Here is a 14837-nt window from a genome sequence, read left to right on the forward strand (position 1 = left end):
TATGTGGGAAAGGATGCGTTTACTCGTAACTCCTTCCATCGAACCAATTGTTAGTTTGCTTTGAGTTGAAATTATCGAATCAACTATAATGTTTGGTTGAAGTAATGCCACAGTACATGCTTTTGTTTTTATCCAGTAACTTCAGTGACAGATTAAAGCTGGCTTTAATAGGATGAAGAAAACTTCTTTTTTCAATAAAAATTCAAATTCTTTTTCTGAGTTCTTAAAAGCTCCCATTGTCACTACTGCTGTGAAGCTAATTGCTGTATATTTTACTTCATAGCACAACAGGAACAGTAAGAAAACTTGAGGTTTACGCACTGCCTGCCAAGCTCCAGAGAGGCCATGTGGTGTCCTTACACTTCTAAGAAATGCATGTATACACCTATATACACACAGAAATAGACTCTTAGTGAGACTTTTAGCGTACTGTTGAGTGCGTGTGAATTTTAAGAAGTTTGTCATGCCCCGAGATGTGCTGGCAAGATGAAAATGCATTTGTGATTGCGTCTTGGTGGTGACGAATTGTGTGTATGCGTGTCTACATTATCCAATATTTTTTTCCCCCATCCTTTCCACTTAACGGTTTTAGAGTGTTTGTGTACATTGACGTAACTTCTCTACACTGTTGCTCACGGGGCTTTGTATCCTTCTCTATTATTTAAGAGGCCTAGTCTTAAGGGAGAGTGGTTTTACGTTCTCAGCAAATAAATGCATCGAGATAAAACAGATTATTTAGTGTTTTCTTCTCTTATTATCTTGACCCTTTGAAAGACCATCCACAGCCACTAGAGGCACCCCAGAGCACGCTAGAGGCCTCAACTGGCCTTTCGTGTACTTGCACTCCATGGAAAATCTTCTGAGGGTACAGAACAATGGTCCATCGCTTGTTTGAGGGATGGCATCGAAATGAATACACCAGACTCATCACGTGATAGGTGATAGTATTTACATGCATATGCAACATGCAGAAGTTACTTGAATGGCAGTCCCTCGTGGTTGCGACACCAAAACTTGCAAAAGATAACTGCTGCAGTTGTTTTTCTATAAAGGCGAAATGCTAGAGGCCCGTGCACAGTGATGTCGTTGCATGTTAAAGGTGCAGTGAAAAGGAATCTGAACTCGTCTTTTTGCTGCGGGAACTCAATCCACACGTTCCGAGCATTCTTAGAAACTGCGACTTATTGCCCTGTGTGGCCGATTTCCCTAATGAAATCGAATTAACGTCCAGCTCCCGCCTTTATTTTTTGAATTCTCCCCGCACGGTGGATGGAGTCGACCAACACGTGGAGTGCCTTTCACCCAGTCCCGTGGCGGCTTGCTGCTCTGCCATCGGCGGAGTAATACGTAGTAATCCGTACAAGCAAATAGTCCGCGCGTATCTTCATTTCTGCGGGCTTATTTTGCGGCTATATTATCTGTGCATGAAGCTATTTATTCACGGAAACCTAAAAAACAAAATAAAGCGAAAGCAAAGCCTCCATGGAGCTAGCTGAAAGGCACTCCACGCGTTGGTCGACTCCGCCTACCGTACGGGGAGAATTCAAAAAATAAAGGCAAGAGCCGGACGTTAATTTGATTTAATTAGGGAAATCGGCCGCACAGGGAAATAAGTCATGGTTTCTAAGAATGCTCGGAACGTGTAGATCGAGTTCCCGTGGCAAAAAGACGAGTTCAGATTCCTCTTCAGTGCACCTTTTAAGAGGCCCTAGTGGTTGAGTTTATCCGGAGCCCTCCACTACGGCATCCCTCATAGTCAGAGTCGATTGGGGACATTGAATTCTATATATTAAACCGTAAGCCAAAGTTTGCAAGAGCATCAGTAGCAGGTAATTTTGATTACCATTTCTGAAGCAGAGTATGAGGTGGATTTGTTATAGTACAGGCCAATGCAGCTAGCAATAGCTAGGGAGCTGTCGCGATTTTCATTGCTCTGGCCGCTCGCAGCTGACAGCAGGGCATTGAGTGAGGCCCTGACCAATCATGAACTAATCGTAGCGATGAGTCTGATGAGGTGTACTTGAATCTGGTCGCATTTTTTTTTTAAAGGGACACTGACAACTAATGGAGATTGGTCTATGTCGATTGATTGCCGCATTGTAATGGCAAGAGGGTACTTTCACTAAGAATGGAACGTTGATAAGCTAGCAAAGAAAAATTTGAGTACTGGTCGTGGCATCATGTGTAGTCTTACGGACTAACTGGTGATGTCAGTACTTTTCTTTGCTTGCTAATCCAAGGCTAGACCCACCACAATCTCCTTACAGTTGGTGATTGCAGAGTCCTTTAATCATCACTGAGGTGATTCTGAATCTAAGTGGCCGCAAAATAGTCATGATTACTTCCACTTTTTCTCAGCAGTAACTGCTTTTTTTGCTGCTGAAAACGGAAGGCTTTGGTTTAAAACAGTAAAAAAGGAAACGGGAGGATAGACCAGCAATCACCCTGAGCGGGTGTGCTGCTATCGAAAATTAAGAAGTGCGAAAATTGTTGAGTAAATTTTTTCGCACTGCATACACAGGCTGAAGTGGTCATTGTGACCACTCACTTTGTAGGGTGGTTGTTTCATGGACTTCGTCTTATGTACTCAACTGGGTGGGCTACATGACATTCATGATTAAGGTGTTACATGGACTTCGTCTTATGTACTCAACTGGGTGGGCTACATGACATTCATGATTAAGGTCAAAATGAACTCACCTTCAGCCCTGGACCATTGTTGTATTTGCGTAGTGAGTGCAGACATTATTAATGCAAAGGGTCTGTGCGAGTCAAAATGGCAGGTGGCCCACCAGGCTACAAACGAACTTGCTATACCACCTTTACAAACTTAATATGCTACCTCGGATATTCAGAACCTTAGTATCCCACCTCGGATATAATGAACTTTAATGTGTTAAACATTGGCTAAACGGAACCCAATTATGCCACCTCAGATACAAGTGTTCATGTGCTAGCCTTCGATATAACAAACCTTAGTATGCCACCCTGGATATTACATACTTCTGTGTCTGGACCTGGGACGCAACAAACTTGGTGTGTTGACCTCAGATACCGTGAACCTTAGTGCACCTCTTCGGATGTAACGAATTTTAGTGTGTCTGCTTGGGTATAGCGAATGTTTGACTGCTAGAGCATTCAAATGATTGAGGATCACCCAAGTTTTTTTTTTCTTGTGAAATTTTGCTACCATCATGAAGACATTTCCAAAATTAATTTTCTAGCCAATGAGTGCTTTCATTATACGAGCAGTCAAGGTGTTATAACAAGCATAGGTCATAATGACCCCTTGTTGTCAGGTGTATGTCATTGTTCTGTGGTATGTGGTGGTCAGCTTGCAAAGCTTTAGTCGTGCTTGGGTGCAACAGATGGCACCACATGTAGAGGCTTGTGGCATTCTATCACGTGTTGCGGAAATAAACACGCCCCTTGAAATGCTTCTTTCGGCTAAACGGGCTCATTGTTCGAGCTCAAATTTCGCATAGAAATGGCATTTGGTCGGCAGAATTGTTTAATACCACGTTTGCTTGGGGTACTTACCCGATTCGAACAGAATTCGAACTGGTTTTTTAATGGTCACAGAAAACTTAGCTTGGCAAAACTAAGTTTTCAGCAAGTTAAGTTTTTTGTGAGCATTAAAAAAACAGTTGAAAGAGCGTCTTCAAACCCCCGAATCCCCCTCCTTTGCTGATTCTTCACGACCAACAAACGAGATGGCGCCACCGGTGCGATAGCTGACAGAGCAGCTTAATTTCCTTCGTCGTCGCCGCAGACGATGTGAATATCAGACTTATTCTGTTCGAATCGGGTAAGTACCCCAAGCAAACGTGGTATTAAACAATTCTGCCGACCAAATGCCATTTCTATGCGAAATTTGAGCTCGAACAATGCGCCCGTTTAGCTGAAAGAAGCATTTTACGGGGCGCGTTTATTTCCGCAACACGCGGTATTATATGCAGCAGCTCCATTGTCTTGGTCTTTTTGATGGAAAGAGAGAGTTTTTTTTTCCTTTGGAGCTGGCCACATGACTCGAGAGAGGTGCATTGTGGTCGCATCACCTTGGGTGGTGACCAACACACCCGTGTGTACGAAACGCAGTGTCTCAGCAGCAGCAGCTGTCGACCATTGTGGTGCCGATTGTGTGCTCTGTGTTTGCCCTGGTCATCGTGGCTCTGGGCATTGCCTACCACATGCACACCAGAAACCAGCTGCGCATAGAGGTATGTATCAAGGCTTCCTTTTTGTTGTCTTGTCCTTTGTGAGGTGCTACTGCTCTCCTTTGTGTAAATGTTCCGTTTTTATCTGGGGGATTTTTTAAAAATCCTGTGAGCAAACTGCTGGCCTAATCGAGAGCAAACTTTGCTCACTGGGTAGCATATTATGGTCTACATTCTTTGAGACGTAATTAAACGTTGGTACTTGCCTGCATTTCCTGAAATTAAGAAAAAACTGCTGTCAACGGCGAGTAAGCTGTCGCAGACGAGAGCTATACGCGAGTCAAGCAGCTGGTTTGACAGGGCGCGCCATCTGCCGGAAGGCGAGGCAAACGACGTCCAGGCTCAGTGGGTGGGAGGGCAGCGCGCTAGCATCGAAGATGCGGCTCGTCTGCTCGTCGAATCTCGCCTTCCGGCAGATGGCGTGCCCTGTCAAATCAGCTGCTCGGCTCGCATATAGCTCTCGTCTGCGACAGCTTTACTCGCAGGTGACAGCAGATTTTTCTTAATTTCAGGAAATGCAGGCAGGTACCGACGTTTAATTACGTCTCAAAGAACGTAGACCATAATATTCTGCCCCGTGAGTGAAGTTTGCTCTCGATTAGGCCAGTAGTTTGCGTAGAGGAATGTTTGAAATCCTCCAGGCTAACTTCGAACTTCCTTGAACTTCCTTGACCTAAAGGAATGCAAGGAAGTTTTGCTTCAAAGAAGTCGTCGCCGTGTCACACGGCCTGTAACGAGCTTTTCAGAGGATCCAACAGGCCCATTAGGCATTGCTTTTTATACTTCTTTTTCTTTCTCATAAAATGCAATTATCTTATCTAAAAGAATAATTTTTGCAAAAAAATAAAGTGCATGTTCTCAGCAACCGCTTTTGTCTGCTCTGGTGGACACCTTTTGTGGCGAACAAGGCGTAACAATGGGCGTAATATCAGGAGACATGACGAGAGCTTAGCAGGTCAGGGAACAAACGTGGGTTAATGACATCCTTGGGTAGGGTATCTAATGCGATGGCAAGATAACCGATGGTCGTTAAAGATAGTGGACAGGATTCCAAGAGAAGGCAAGCCTAGTAGAGGGCGGCAGAAAGTTTGGTGGGTGGATGAGATTAAGAAGTATTGGAGAGATATGGGACAGGCCTTTGTCTTGAAGTGGACTTAGTCAGGCTGATGATGATGATGATATGCGTGAAATGTGCATGTGGTCATGAATTTAAAAATTTTGCTTTATTGCAGCACATGACAGTGTAGCTAATGGAGCCCTGTCTTAACAACACTAAAAAAAAAGGGTACATATTGTTTATGAAAACAAAATTAAATCTTTTGTTGGCAAAATTCGAGCGACTCGCACAAAAGTTCACTAAAAAATAAAATATATTTAGTGAGAAAATAGAATAAAAAATTTAAAATATATGTTTTATGGTTTAGTGTTTCAGAAACGAGTATTAAGGGAGTAATTACTCATTGGCATCCACCCAAGCGCAGCCATACGGCTACAAAGGAAAGCTATACAGCTTTCTCAGAAACTTCGCAGTTAAAGAAAAATTCGTCCTGGTCCGGGGTTCGAACCCGGGACCACCGCTTCACCAGAGCAGTCGCTCTACCAATTGAGCTAACCGGGAAGGCAAGCTTATGGTAGGGCGAGAGCGAATTGATCAATAACTCGAAGTGGGAACAGTGTTGGTCAAATGTTTAGGGGAATCCCCCAAGGTGGAGTTTAGGGGAATCCCCCTAAACATTTGACCAACACTGTTCCCACTTCGAGTTATTGATCAATTCGCTCTCGCCCTACCATAAGCTTGCCGCCCCGGTTAGCTCAGTTGGTAGAGCGACTGCTCCGGTGAAGCGGTGGTCCCGGGTTCGAACCCCGGACCAGGACGAATTTTTCTTTAACTGCGAAGTTTCTGAGAAAGCTGTATAGCTTTCCTTTGTAGCCGTATGGCTGTGCTTGGGTGGATGCCAATGAGTAATTACTCCCTTATTACAAATTTACTCCACCTTGGGGGATTCCCCTAAACATTTGACCAGAAACGAGTATTCAAAGTTACATAACTCTTTTTGCTGAACTTTTGGATTGGCGTAAAAAAGTTGATGGCTCGCACAAAGCACTTTGGCCTACTCTTCAGTGCAATTGCAAGGTCATCCTCAGGCCGTATCTAAATGAACTGAATGTGCTTCGCTGCTGGTGGTGAGGAATCATTTCGAACATGTTCAGCATGTTCAGAGAGGCTAGGAAAGTAGCAAACCTTCTGGGCAACGATGAACACGAAAGTTCCAGACGGGCAGCTGTTGACGGTCCCGAGCTGGATGGCTCAGTCATCACTGTTCAGACGAAAAGCAGATGAGTGGATGTCGTTACTGTACATGTCGCTGTCACTTGGACCTACGATCAATGCTGTGTAATGGCGAGAACAGTGCCGTTACTGAGCAAGATCAATGTGAGACGAGGACACTGCTATGGACGCCATGCTCACTGTGATCTCTTTGCGTTAAGAGGCTTGTGGAAACTTCAAGAATACTGCCTCATGTGGCTTACAAAACAGGCGAATCAAGAACTGAAGTTTAGTTCTTTAGCAATGCACTGGATGGCGCTACTATATGGTAACAAATTTTGCAGCAACATAGCATAGTGGGCGAGTTGGTATTGCATCTTTAAGGAACGAAACAGCGCAACTAAAACGAAGGACCAAGAAAAAGAGAGACACGAACACGTGCTGACTTACAACTGACTGTTTTAATCAGAAAACCACATATAAATAATCTCTAATCACTGCGTCACAGCCTCACGGCGTCATCGCAAACTACTAACATAAAAAGAAGGGAAATAATCATTGCCCAGAAGTAAGCATCTTCGTTCTAGTTCCGCTGTTTCATTCCAAATTTTGCAGTTGTGTCTATGGGCCATTTTTTGACGCTGTGGATCAAATTGAGCGATTTGAACAGAGTGGTTAGGAATGAGTTAATGATTTCATCTTTGTATAGGGTGCATCAACAACAGGTGCACAGGTTTGTAGTCTTGGAAGAAGCATGTTTCACGTTTAAAAATCTCCGGGAACGGGAGAAACTTCCTTTTATGTGGTGCGTTCGCTTGCCTTCTTTTTTTTCTTTGTTTCACATGGCAAGGTGGCGGACTTTGACTTCAATGAGCCGTCTTCAGACGACCTGGTGGAGAAGACGTTTGCCGATCGCCTCCGCAGCGCCCTCCTGCAGGCACTCCTGGGTGTCAGCGCTGAGGACGCAGAAAACGGATCGAACATGTCGGCAAGCCCGGCCTCCAGCATTCGTCATCCGGTCGCCAGCAGCCGGGAGGAACTGCACCTGGTCAGGAGGTCTTACGGGACTATCGCGTGACTCAGGTGTGGGCATGTGCAAGAGGGTGGAGCAGCAACACGGCTCAAATGGAACATTTAGTACTACCGTATTTTCCGGTGTATAAGATGCACCCTTGTATAAGACGCACCCGCCATATATGCAGGCTGTCATTGAAAAAGTTGGTATATAAGACGCACCCCAGTTTACCCAGTTAGGCTAGTGAGGCTTAATTAAACACGCTTGCGCGACCATCGCGAAATGCACCGTACCTGTGAGAAATTCTTAAGCAACGCTAACTGATCGAAAAAGGCAACACTCACATCATACCCACCTAGGTTTTAGCAAAAAAAAGAAAGAAAAAACGAAAGAATTATCCCATATATCCACAACAACATTTCATTTCTACTTAAAACCTTCAAAGTCTTTATTTTTAGATATGATATCAAAAAGTTTGCCCATTTCTGGAGGCAACATGGCTGAAACATTCTCTTCGCACTACGTACACAGAGCAAACAGAGTTGCAAAGGGTGGCTCAAAAAAAGAACGCCGGCTTGTATTGATAATGGCAAGAAGCGCGATTGTCGCCATCTTTTGGCATTTCACATTACTTTTGCTTGGGGCCTCCGAAACAGCCACGCGTTTGTGATCCCAGAAGTCGCCATCCCCGCCGTTTCATGATAAAGTTCACCTGAGAAAGAGGCATACGGTGGTCCCCGTATTGAAGTATTAACCGTGTTACAACCCCGTTACTGGCAGCGATAATTTTTCGCTGAAAAAAGCTTGAGCATGACCCTGAGTAATTTCTGAACTCGCAAAAAAAAAAAACAACGAAAAATTCGCGTATGAGACGCACCCTTGTATAGGATGCACAAGCAAAAAAGCCGCGTCTTGTACACCGGAAAATGCAGTACTCATATGACTCGGCCCTACAAATAAGTTGCATTTCTCTCATACAGGTCATATGCCCCTCAGTTCAGTTCAATGCTTTGAGTAATAGCGGTGCCTGGAACTTCAATATATCAGTGTTTAACTGTTTCCGGTGTCAATTATCATTTCAAATCAGAACAAAGGTTTTGAAGCCGAAAGAGCATATCGAGGCCTCAAGAAAACCAATTCATCAGTTTTCAAACAGGACAACACCAGGGCGTAATTTTTTGTGCACACATACTAAATTTGTTAGACTATCAAAATAGTAGTTGGAAACTGTATTACATGAGGATTTATGAAATCAGCAGCGTACAGATTGTGGATTCATTTTGTTTTCCAGAGGTGCACATGATGCAAGAAATATATATATATAAAATAAAATGGCAGGAGACGTGGTACCAGGCTCAGGGTTTTGTGAAATATCTTTTGCTGCATTTTCTAGGTGGCACAAAAAACACCCAGTTTGCAAGGTGCAGGATTCTAAATACACCTGAAACAATGAAATTAGTGCTAGCCAGAGCACACTCTGAGATAAAGCGATGAGTTGGCAATGTACGCAGTTGCGTACAACTCACTGTAAAAGGTTAACAGTGCTGTCAAACCAAATCAAGCAGTTCATAAAAAGTGAGACATATTGCTGTCCTGTCATGAATTTTTTGACAGAAATCTGTTTGGTAGGGACGTTGCTGGTCGTATGAGAAGCTGGCATGACTTAAAGGCGCACAGAAGAGGAATCTGAACTCGTCTTTTTGCCGTGGGAACTCAATCTACACGCTCCGAGCATTCTTAATGCCCTGTGTGGCCGGTTTCCCTAATTAAATCGAATTAACGTCTGGCTCCCGCCTTTTTTTTTTAATTCTCCCCGTACGGTGGGCGGAGTCGACCAATGCGTGGAGTGCCTTTCAGCCAGCTCCGTGGAGGCTTTGCTTTCGCTTTTTGTTTTTTAGGTTTCTGTGAGTAAATAGTTTCATTCGCAGATAATATAGCTGCAAAATAAGCCCGCAGAAATAAAAATACGAGCGGACTATTTGCTTCTACGGACTACTACGTGTTACTCCGCCGATGGCAGAGCGGCAAGCCGCCACGGGACTGGGTGAAAGGCACTCCACGTATTGTTCGAGTCCGCCCACCGTATGGGGAGAATTAAAAAAAAAAAAAGATGGGAGCCGGAAGTTACTTCCATTTAATTAGGGAAATCGGCCACACAGGGCAATAATTGAAAGTTTATAAGAATGCTCGGAACATGTGGATTGAGTTCCCACAGCAAAAAGACGAGTTCAGATTCCTCTTCACTGCACCTTTAAGTTCTTGAATGATAGACCTTAACCAGTGTGTGTTAAGAAAGATAATGCAACATAGTCTTGTTGTCTTAGTGCCCTGTTCACATTACAATAGCTGCATTATCCAAGGGTTGTAGGCAAGTTTTTAGAAGTTGCCTACTTTTGTGTTTAGGCTTGATGATGAAGTTAAATTGCATTGTGGCAAAGTTCAAGAAAGTTGCAAGTTTGTTTCAAGTTACAAATTTTTCTGCTGTGAGAAAGTTTTTGAACTACAGTTCTAACGAAAGGGCAGTCAAAGTCTGTTTAAATGAGTGAAGAATTAATGAAGAATTAATTACTGGCATTGCGATTGTATCGTTGCACATTTATTGCTTTGAGCTGCACATGTGCTGTCATGCAGTTCCGTGGGGAACTACATAACATGATGCGGGAATGACTGACAGGTCTATGTGTCTGCTTTATTTGCAGTTTATTTTTTTTTTTGGCCAGCAAGTGTTGTGAGTTGAGCAGTCGGCACATTGGCAGTAATGTATGGTATACATTTGCGCATTGTGATCTATGCAGAGTTTTTTTAAACGTGTTCACAAAATATCCGTGTAAATTGCACACTCCCTTCTTGAAGCCTTATTTTGAAGGAAAAAAGTGCGTAAATTACGGGAGTAAATACGGTAGTAAAATTTTTTGTTGCTACAGGGGAATATGCAACATTTTCGCACAAAATACGGTTCTTTTGTTGAAATGCCAAAATTGCGACTTGGTATGCCCCATAAAATGTGTGTTCAACTGTTCAAAAACAGATGTGGCAAGAGTGTCAACATCAAATGTAATAAAAAGACTCTCAAAACTATGAATACTGCAGACTTTGAACAGATTCTTCGTCCTCTTTGAGTTCAATGTATCAAGAGCCAACTGTACGCAGGACATTTCTTTTCATAGTTCAGGCTGCCATAACACTCATGTTTAAAAGATTCATTGTATAGGTGGCCATTCAGGTCATGTGACTCACAGGTTCATTGATTGGTTTTGATAGTTATGGTAAGGGGTGGTTTTGCTTATAAACTTTTGGTTTCTTTTTGCAGGTCTATCCGAGTAAGCAGCGGCAGCTTCCGAGGATCCTTTAGTCGTGGCTATCTTCAGTGACATTAGGCAAAGGCGCTCACTGCATTGCAAAATGGACTTCAGCCACATCTCTGGCCGGTGATGTGTTTCTTGATGGATTCCTTACGATGTGTTTCGGCAACTTTTTCTGCTCTGTTCCGGCAGCCAGCTCACCTTGGTACTAGTCTGAATGTGTGCTCGTGATCAGCTCCCATTGTGTGTGGTGACTTGGGTTGTGCACGGCACACTTCTGGAGCGAGTTTTTGTGTGTGTTACAGTTGTGCATAGTACTGGCATTGTATATCTTGGGGCTGTTGACCTGACCTCATATTCAGTCCATTTGTTTTCTTGCTGTGTTTTATAAATCAGCTTGTGCTTTTGTGAATCTGACAGGATGTGGGGTCAGACATTTCATAATTTCTCATGGGTGTAGCTGTTGTTTTTTTGTTTGTTATAGCATTGTGCATGTCGAAGAGCTCATTTTGAACATATCAGATTTGTGAAGATTTATATTTTCTAGTGGTCAGCTGCAGGTTTTTCTCTCAATTTATGCATCTACCAAGAAAAAATGGCATAAAAATACTTGATTTCACTGTGGCGTGATAACAGTAGTTGGGTGTAGCTTTCTATTCCTTTGTAAGTAGTGCTAGCATATATTTACATTGAACCGTCACCCTTAACTTGCTTCGATTTCATTTGCTCTTGATCATCTGCAGTTTGCAAACTCTTCCTAACTTCAGATGACAGTAAATCTTTCTATTATTCCCTTAAACTCTTGGCTTCATGCACATCAGCACCTATGCAGGATCACTTGCCACATGCTTTTTTCAGCAGATCTCTGTGAGGCTGCTGTTATGATGGTTTTGCTATCCTGTGGAGCCACATATCGTAAACAAAAGCTGGCTAGCAAACTTGGTTGCTGTACATAACCAAGGGTGCTTACGGTTTTTCAGACAAAACTAGTTGGGCACTGTTTCATTCATCAAGGTGCCAGGTGCTTGACAGCTCATGAAAAAGAAAAGAAAAAATTGAGATCAAAGGATTTTTCATTTGCGTTGCTTATAACGCCAATGTTTGTGGCGTTTGAAGTTGCTTACTCTGTATCTGCCTTATGAAGTGCCTTAACTTCTAGTCACTTGTTAAATTGATGAATGTACCTTGCTAAAAGTACCAACCTAACTTTCTGGCTACTGATAACAATGTTGTGAGCATGGTAGCATTGGAAGAATGCATGCCACAAGAATGGGATATGCCCAAGAGTGGGCTGCTTTAGGCCTTCTCGCAGTTCAAGGCACTCTGTGTAGCACAAGCTTTCTTGAGCTGACTCTCAGCTTGCAGCTCGGTTACTTCTTAAAGACCACACTACACATAGTGCATGATCGTGCCTGATCATACGGAGTTCTAAATGTGAAAATATTTTCTCATGTTGTGTGCTAGCTCGAAAGCTATCGAATGCAAATGCTGTAGTGCCTTAAAAGAACATTAGGTGCCTGGAAGTTTTTAGCAGTCATAAAAGCATACAGCATGTGCCTTTCTGTCTGAACTTGCCTTTTTTATGGCATTGTGCTGTAGGCCTGCATTGTTTGTAAAACGCCTGTGCTGCTTTGAATTGTATGAAGGCTTCCATCATAAGCGCAATCATACATAAGATTAGAAAGTGCCTTTCTATGTAGAGCAAAGGAGTTCAGCTTGTGGAGAGAATACAACTCAGATTGAACAAAACTTAGTAGCACAGAGTGGGATGCTTGGGCATATATTTGTATGTACTTGACGTAGAAAGTTATAGCCGAAGTTATTTTCAACTCTTTCAGCCCTATCTTTCTTTGCTTGTGTTCGTGTGGTTTAACTTTTCCTTGTTTTTTTTTTCTCATCAGTAATTGCAGTTTCACCATAGGATATGTCTACTTTATTAAATAATAATGCCAAATGAGCGATATATCCTAAGTTGTTGTACTCGACAAAATAGTGTGGCAGCTTTGCATGCAGGGTTTTGTTCATCCGTAGAAGAAAGTTGAGTGTGGAACTGTGTTCTTGTTTTTGTTTGTTACTTTTTCGTTGTTGAACATGTGGCAACACTCGTATATAGTTGACACCTACTTTTATGCACAGATCTGAATATCACAGTGGCAACTTAGCATTTAGAACTAACATGTTGGATTTTAAAACGTGTACTTCAAGCTTTTGAAGCCTCACCTCCCTTTGAGGGCTGAACTACAAGCACCAATGTATATATTCTATTTTGATCGGAGCTTGATCATGCTTATTCTGTATGCAGTCTACTACACAGAAGTTTATATTTACAACACTTCTTACACAAAATTGCAATCTCGCATTATTTTTTTTTTTACCGCTGTTTCTGCATGGCTGAAAATGCTCTTAGTTTCAGCATTTTAGTGTGGTTTGTGATTTGTTGGCAAGAATTATTTTCACTCAAGTTGTGCTTTGGGGTTGTTTTTGGATGCAAAGCACTGTGTTTGAAATGGCATCTCTGGCTGAATCTTGAGTTTTTGTCTAATGTATAGCACCTTCCTGTTGTTCAAAAGTGTACCTTGGTTGCCTGTGTTCATTATCTCAGGTTTTGCATTTCTGCTCATTTAACAGATACGCTATGCAAATGATTGCGTTAAATATGCAGGTTATCATGAGTGTGTGTGTGTGTGTTGCTCATAGTGTTTATCTTGATCCTAAAAGCATTTTGTAATGGCACCACGAGTTTTTCTCAAATGGTGGGTGTTAACCTTGCTGTGTTTGCTTTTCAGAGTAAGCGCTGTTTTATTGGGCGCACCCTTTTATTCCGTGGTGTGTGCTTTCAGACTGCTAGTGCAACACACGTTATGGTGTGCTTACTTGCTTCTGATGCCAAATTATAAAACTTGAGTTCCTGCTTCACGCCAATGATGCGCTTCACTGATATTGTTTTCTTTTGAGGTTATAATGTGCTTGTGATGCATAAACAGTCTGACAGTTGTGAGGTGATTTTTCGTTTTGTTTATTATTCTCTGTTGATAGTCAAAGCTTTGGTTCCTGATTGCAGCTGTGTGCTAGGATTCGTTTATTGCGCACATGCCTTGTTATTTAAGAGCTGTTTTATTACTGTTCTTTTAATCTTATTTTTATCTTTTGGGAATAAACCCCGATACCTTACATTTAAAATTGTTGCTTGAGTTAATAGGCTTCACACGTACAGTTTTCACTGGTAATGCGAGATAGAATGGAGCTTCACAGTGCACTGAACATGCTACCTCGACACACCAAATGCATAGCACAGTAACGGTGCTTCTTCGGCTTGAGAATGTGCCTCCTGTGGTACACGAGGGCTTAAGGGTTCTGTTAAATGACACTGCCTCAGTATTCCGGCAGACTTTAAAGAAAGCCTGAGCTGGGGAGAAGCCCAGAAAGAACATGGAAATGGCGAGTAATGTTCGTGTTGCTTGTACTATACGAGTTCATCGGTTCCCATCCACATGAATTCATTGGCTAAGGATACACCTAGAATGAGCATACCCATCACAGTGGTCATCATTGGCATTTGGCTGCTGTGCATGATGTCACTGGTTTGAATTCCGGCCACGTCAGTCTCGTCTGGATGGAGGCAAAACGCAAAACACGTTCCTCTGCTGCATGATGTCAGTGCACATTAAAGACCCCTGGGCAGTCGAAATTTTAGTGTGAAAGCATTATTCCGATGGGTAAGCCCCAAGCAAGATCTTGCGATGTTGGTGGGTTTGTGCCATCACTGCCAATGGTGCTGCCATCCTTCAACATCGTTTGCACTCCTAGCGTCCCCGCTCGGCCGATAGTCCCGCCCACACTGCATTGTCGGCGCATTCCGCTGTCCCTGCTTCCGGCGTGCGAGAGCCATCGGCACCGGAACCATGCGGCGGCAGGTTGCCTTTGAGGCATTGTTGCCTCAATTGCTTTCGTTCATCCTACTGTTTTACTACGTTAAAACGCTACCATTTACGACAAGAAAAACAGCATGATAGGCGAACATTAGAAAGCCAAGA

The 14837-nt window shown here is 43.0% G+C and overlaps 1 protein-coding gene and 1 non-coding gene across 3 annotated transcripts in view; one reads left to right on the forward strand and one right to left on the reverse strand.

Annotated features, from left to right (window-relative positions):
• Positions 1-13976, forward strand: part of LOC149348114 (transmembrane protein 130-like) — a 47740-nt gene extending 33764 nt beyond the window's left edge. The window contains exons 7-9 of one of the 2 annotated variants that reach the window (XM_089587930.1): positions 4099-4220; positions 7337-7569; positions 10812-13976. In XM_089587930.1, coding sequence (XP_089444056.1) covers positions 4099-4220; positions 7337-7564 — 350 coding nt within the window. In that variant the 3' untranslated portion in view covers positions 7565-7569; positions 10812-13976. The remainder of the gene's footprint in view (positions 1-4098; positions 4221-7336; positions 7570-10811) is intronic. The other variant, XM_089587929.1, reaches the window with a different exon arrangement.
• Positions 5762-5835, reverse strand: TRNAT-GGU (transfer RNA threonine (anticodon GGU)). Its single transcript has one exon. It is a non-coding gene; the product is annotated as a tRNA-Thr (tRNA).
• Positions 13977-14837: the final 861 nt, after the last annotated feature.

This window comes from Amblyomma mixtum, chromosome 4, assembly GCF_055824585.1.
Source record: "Amblyomma mixtum isolate Tamu chromosome 4, ASM5582458v1, whole genome shotgun sequence".
In the NCBI taxonomy this organism is placed as follows: domain Eukaryota; kingdom Metazoa; phylum Arthropoda; class Arachnida; order Ixodida; family Ixodidae; genus Amblyomma; species Amblyomma mixtum.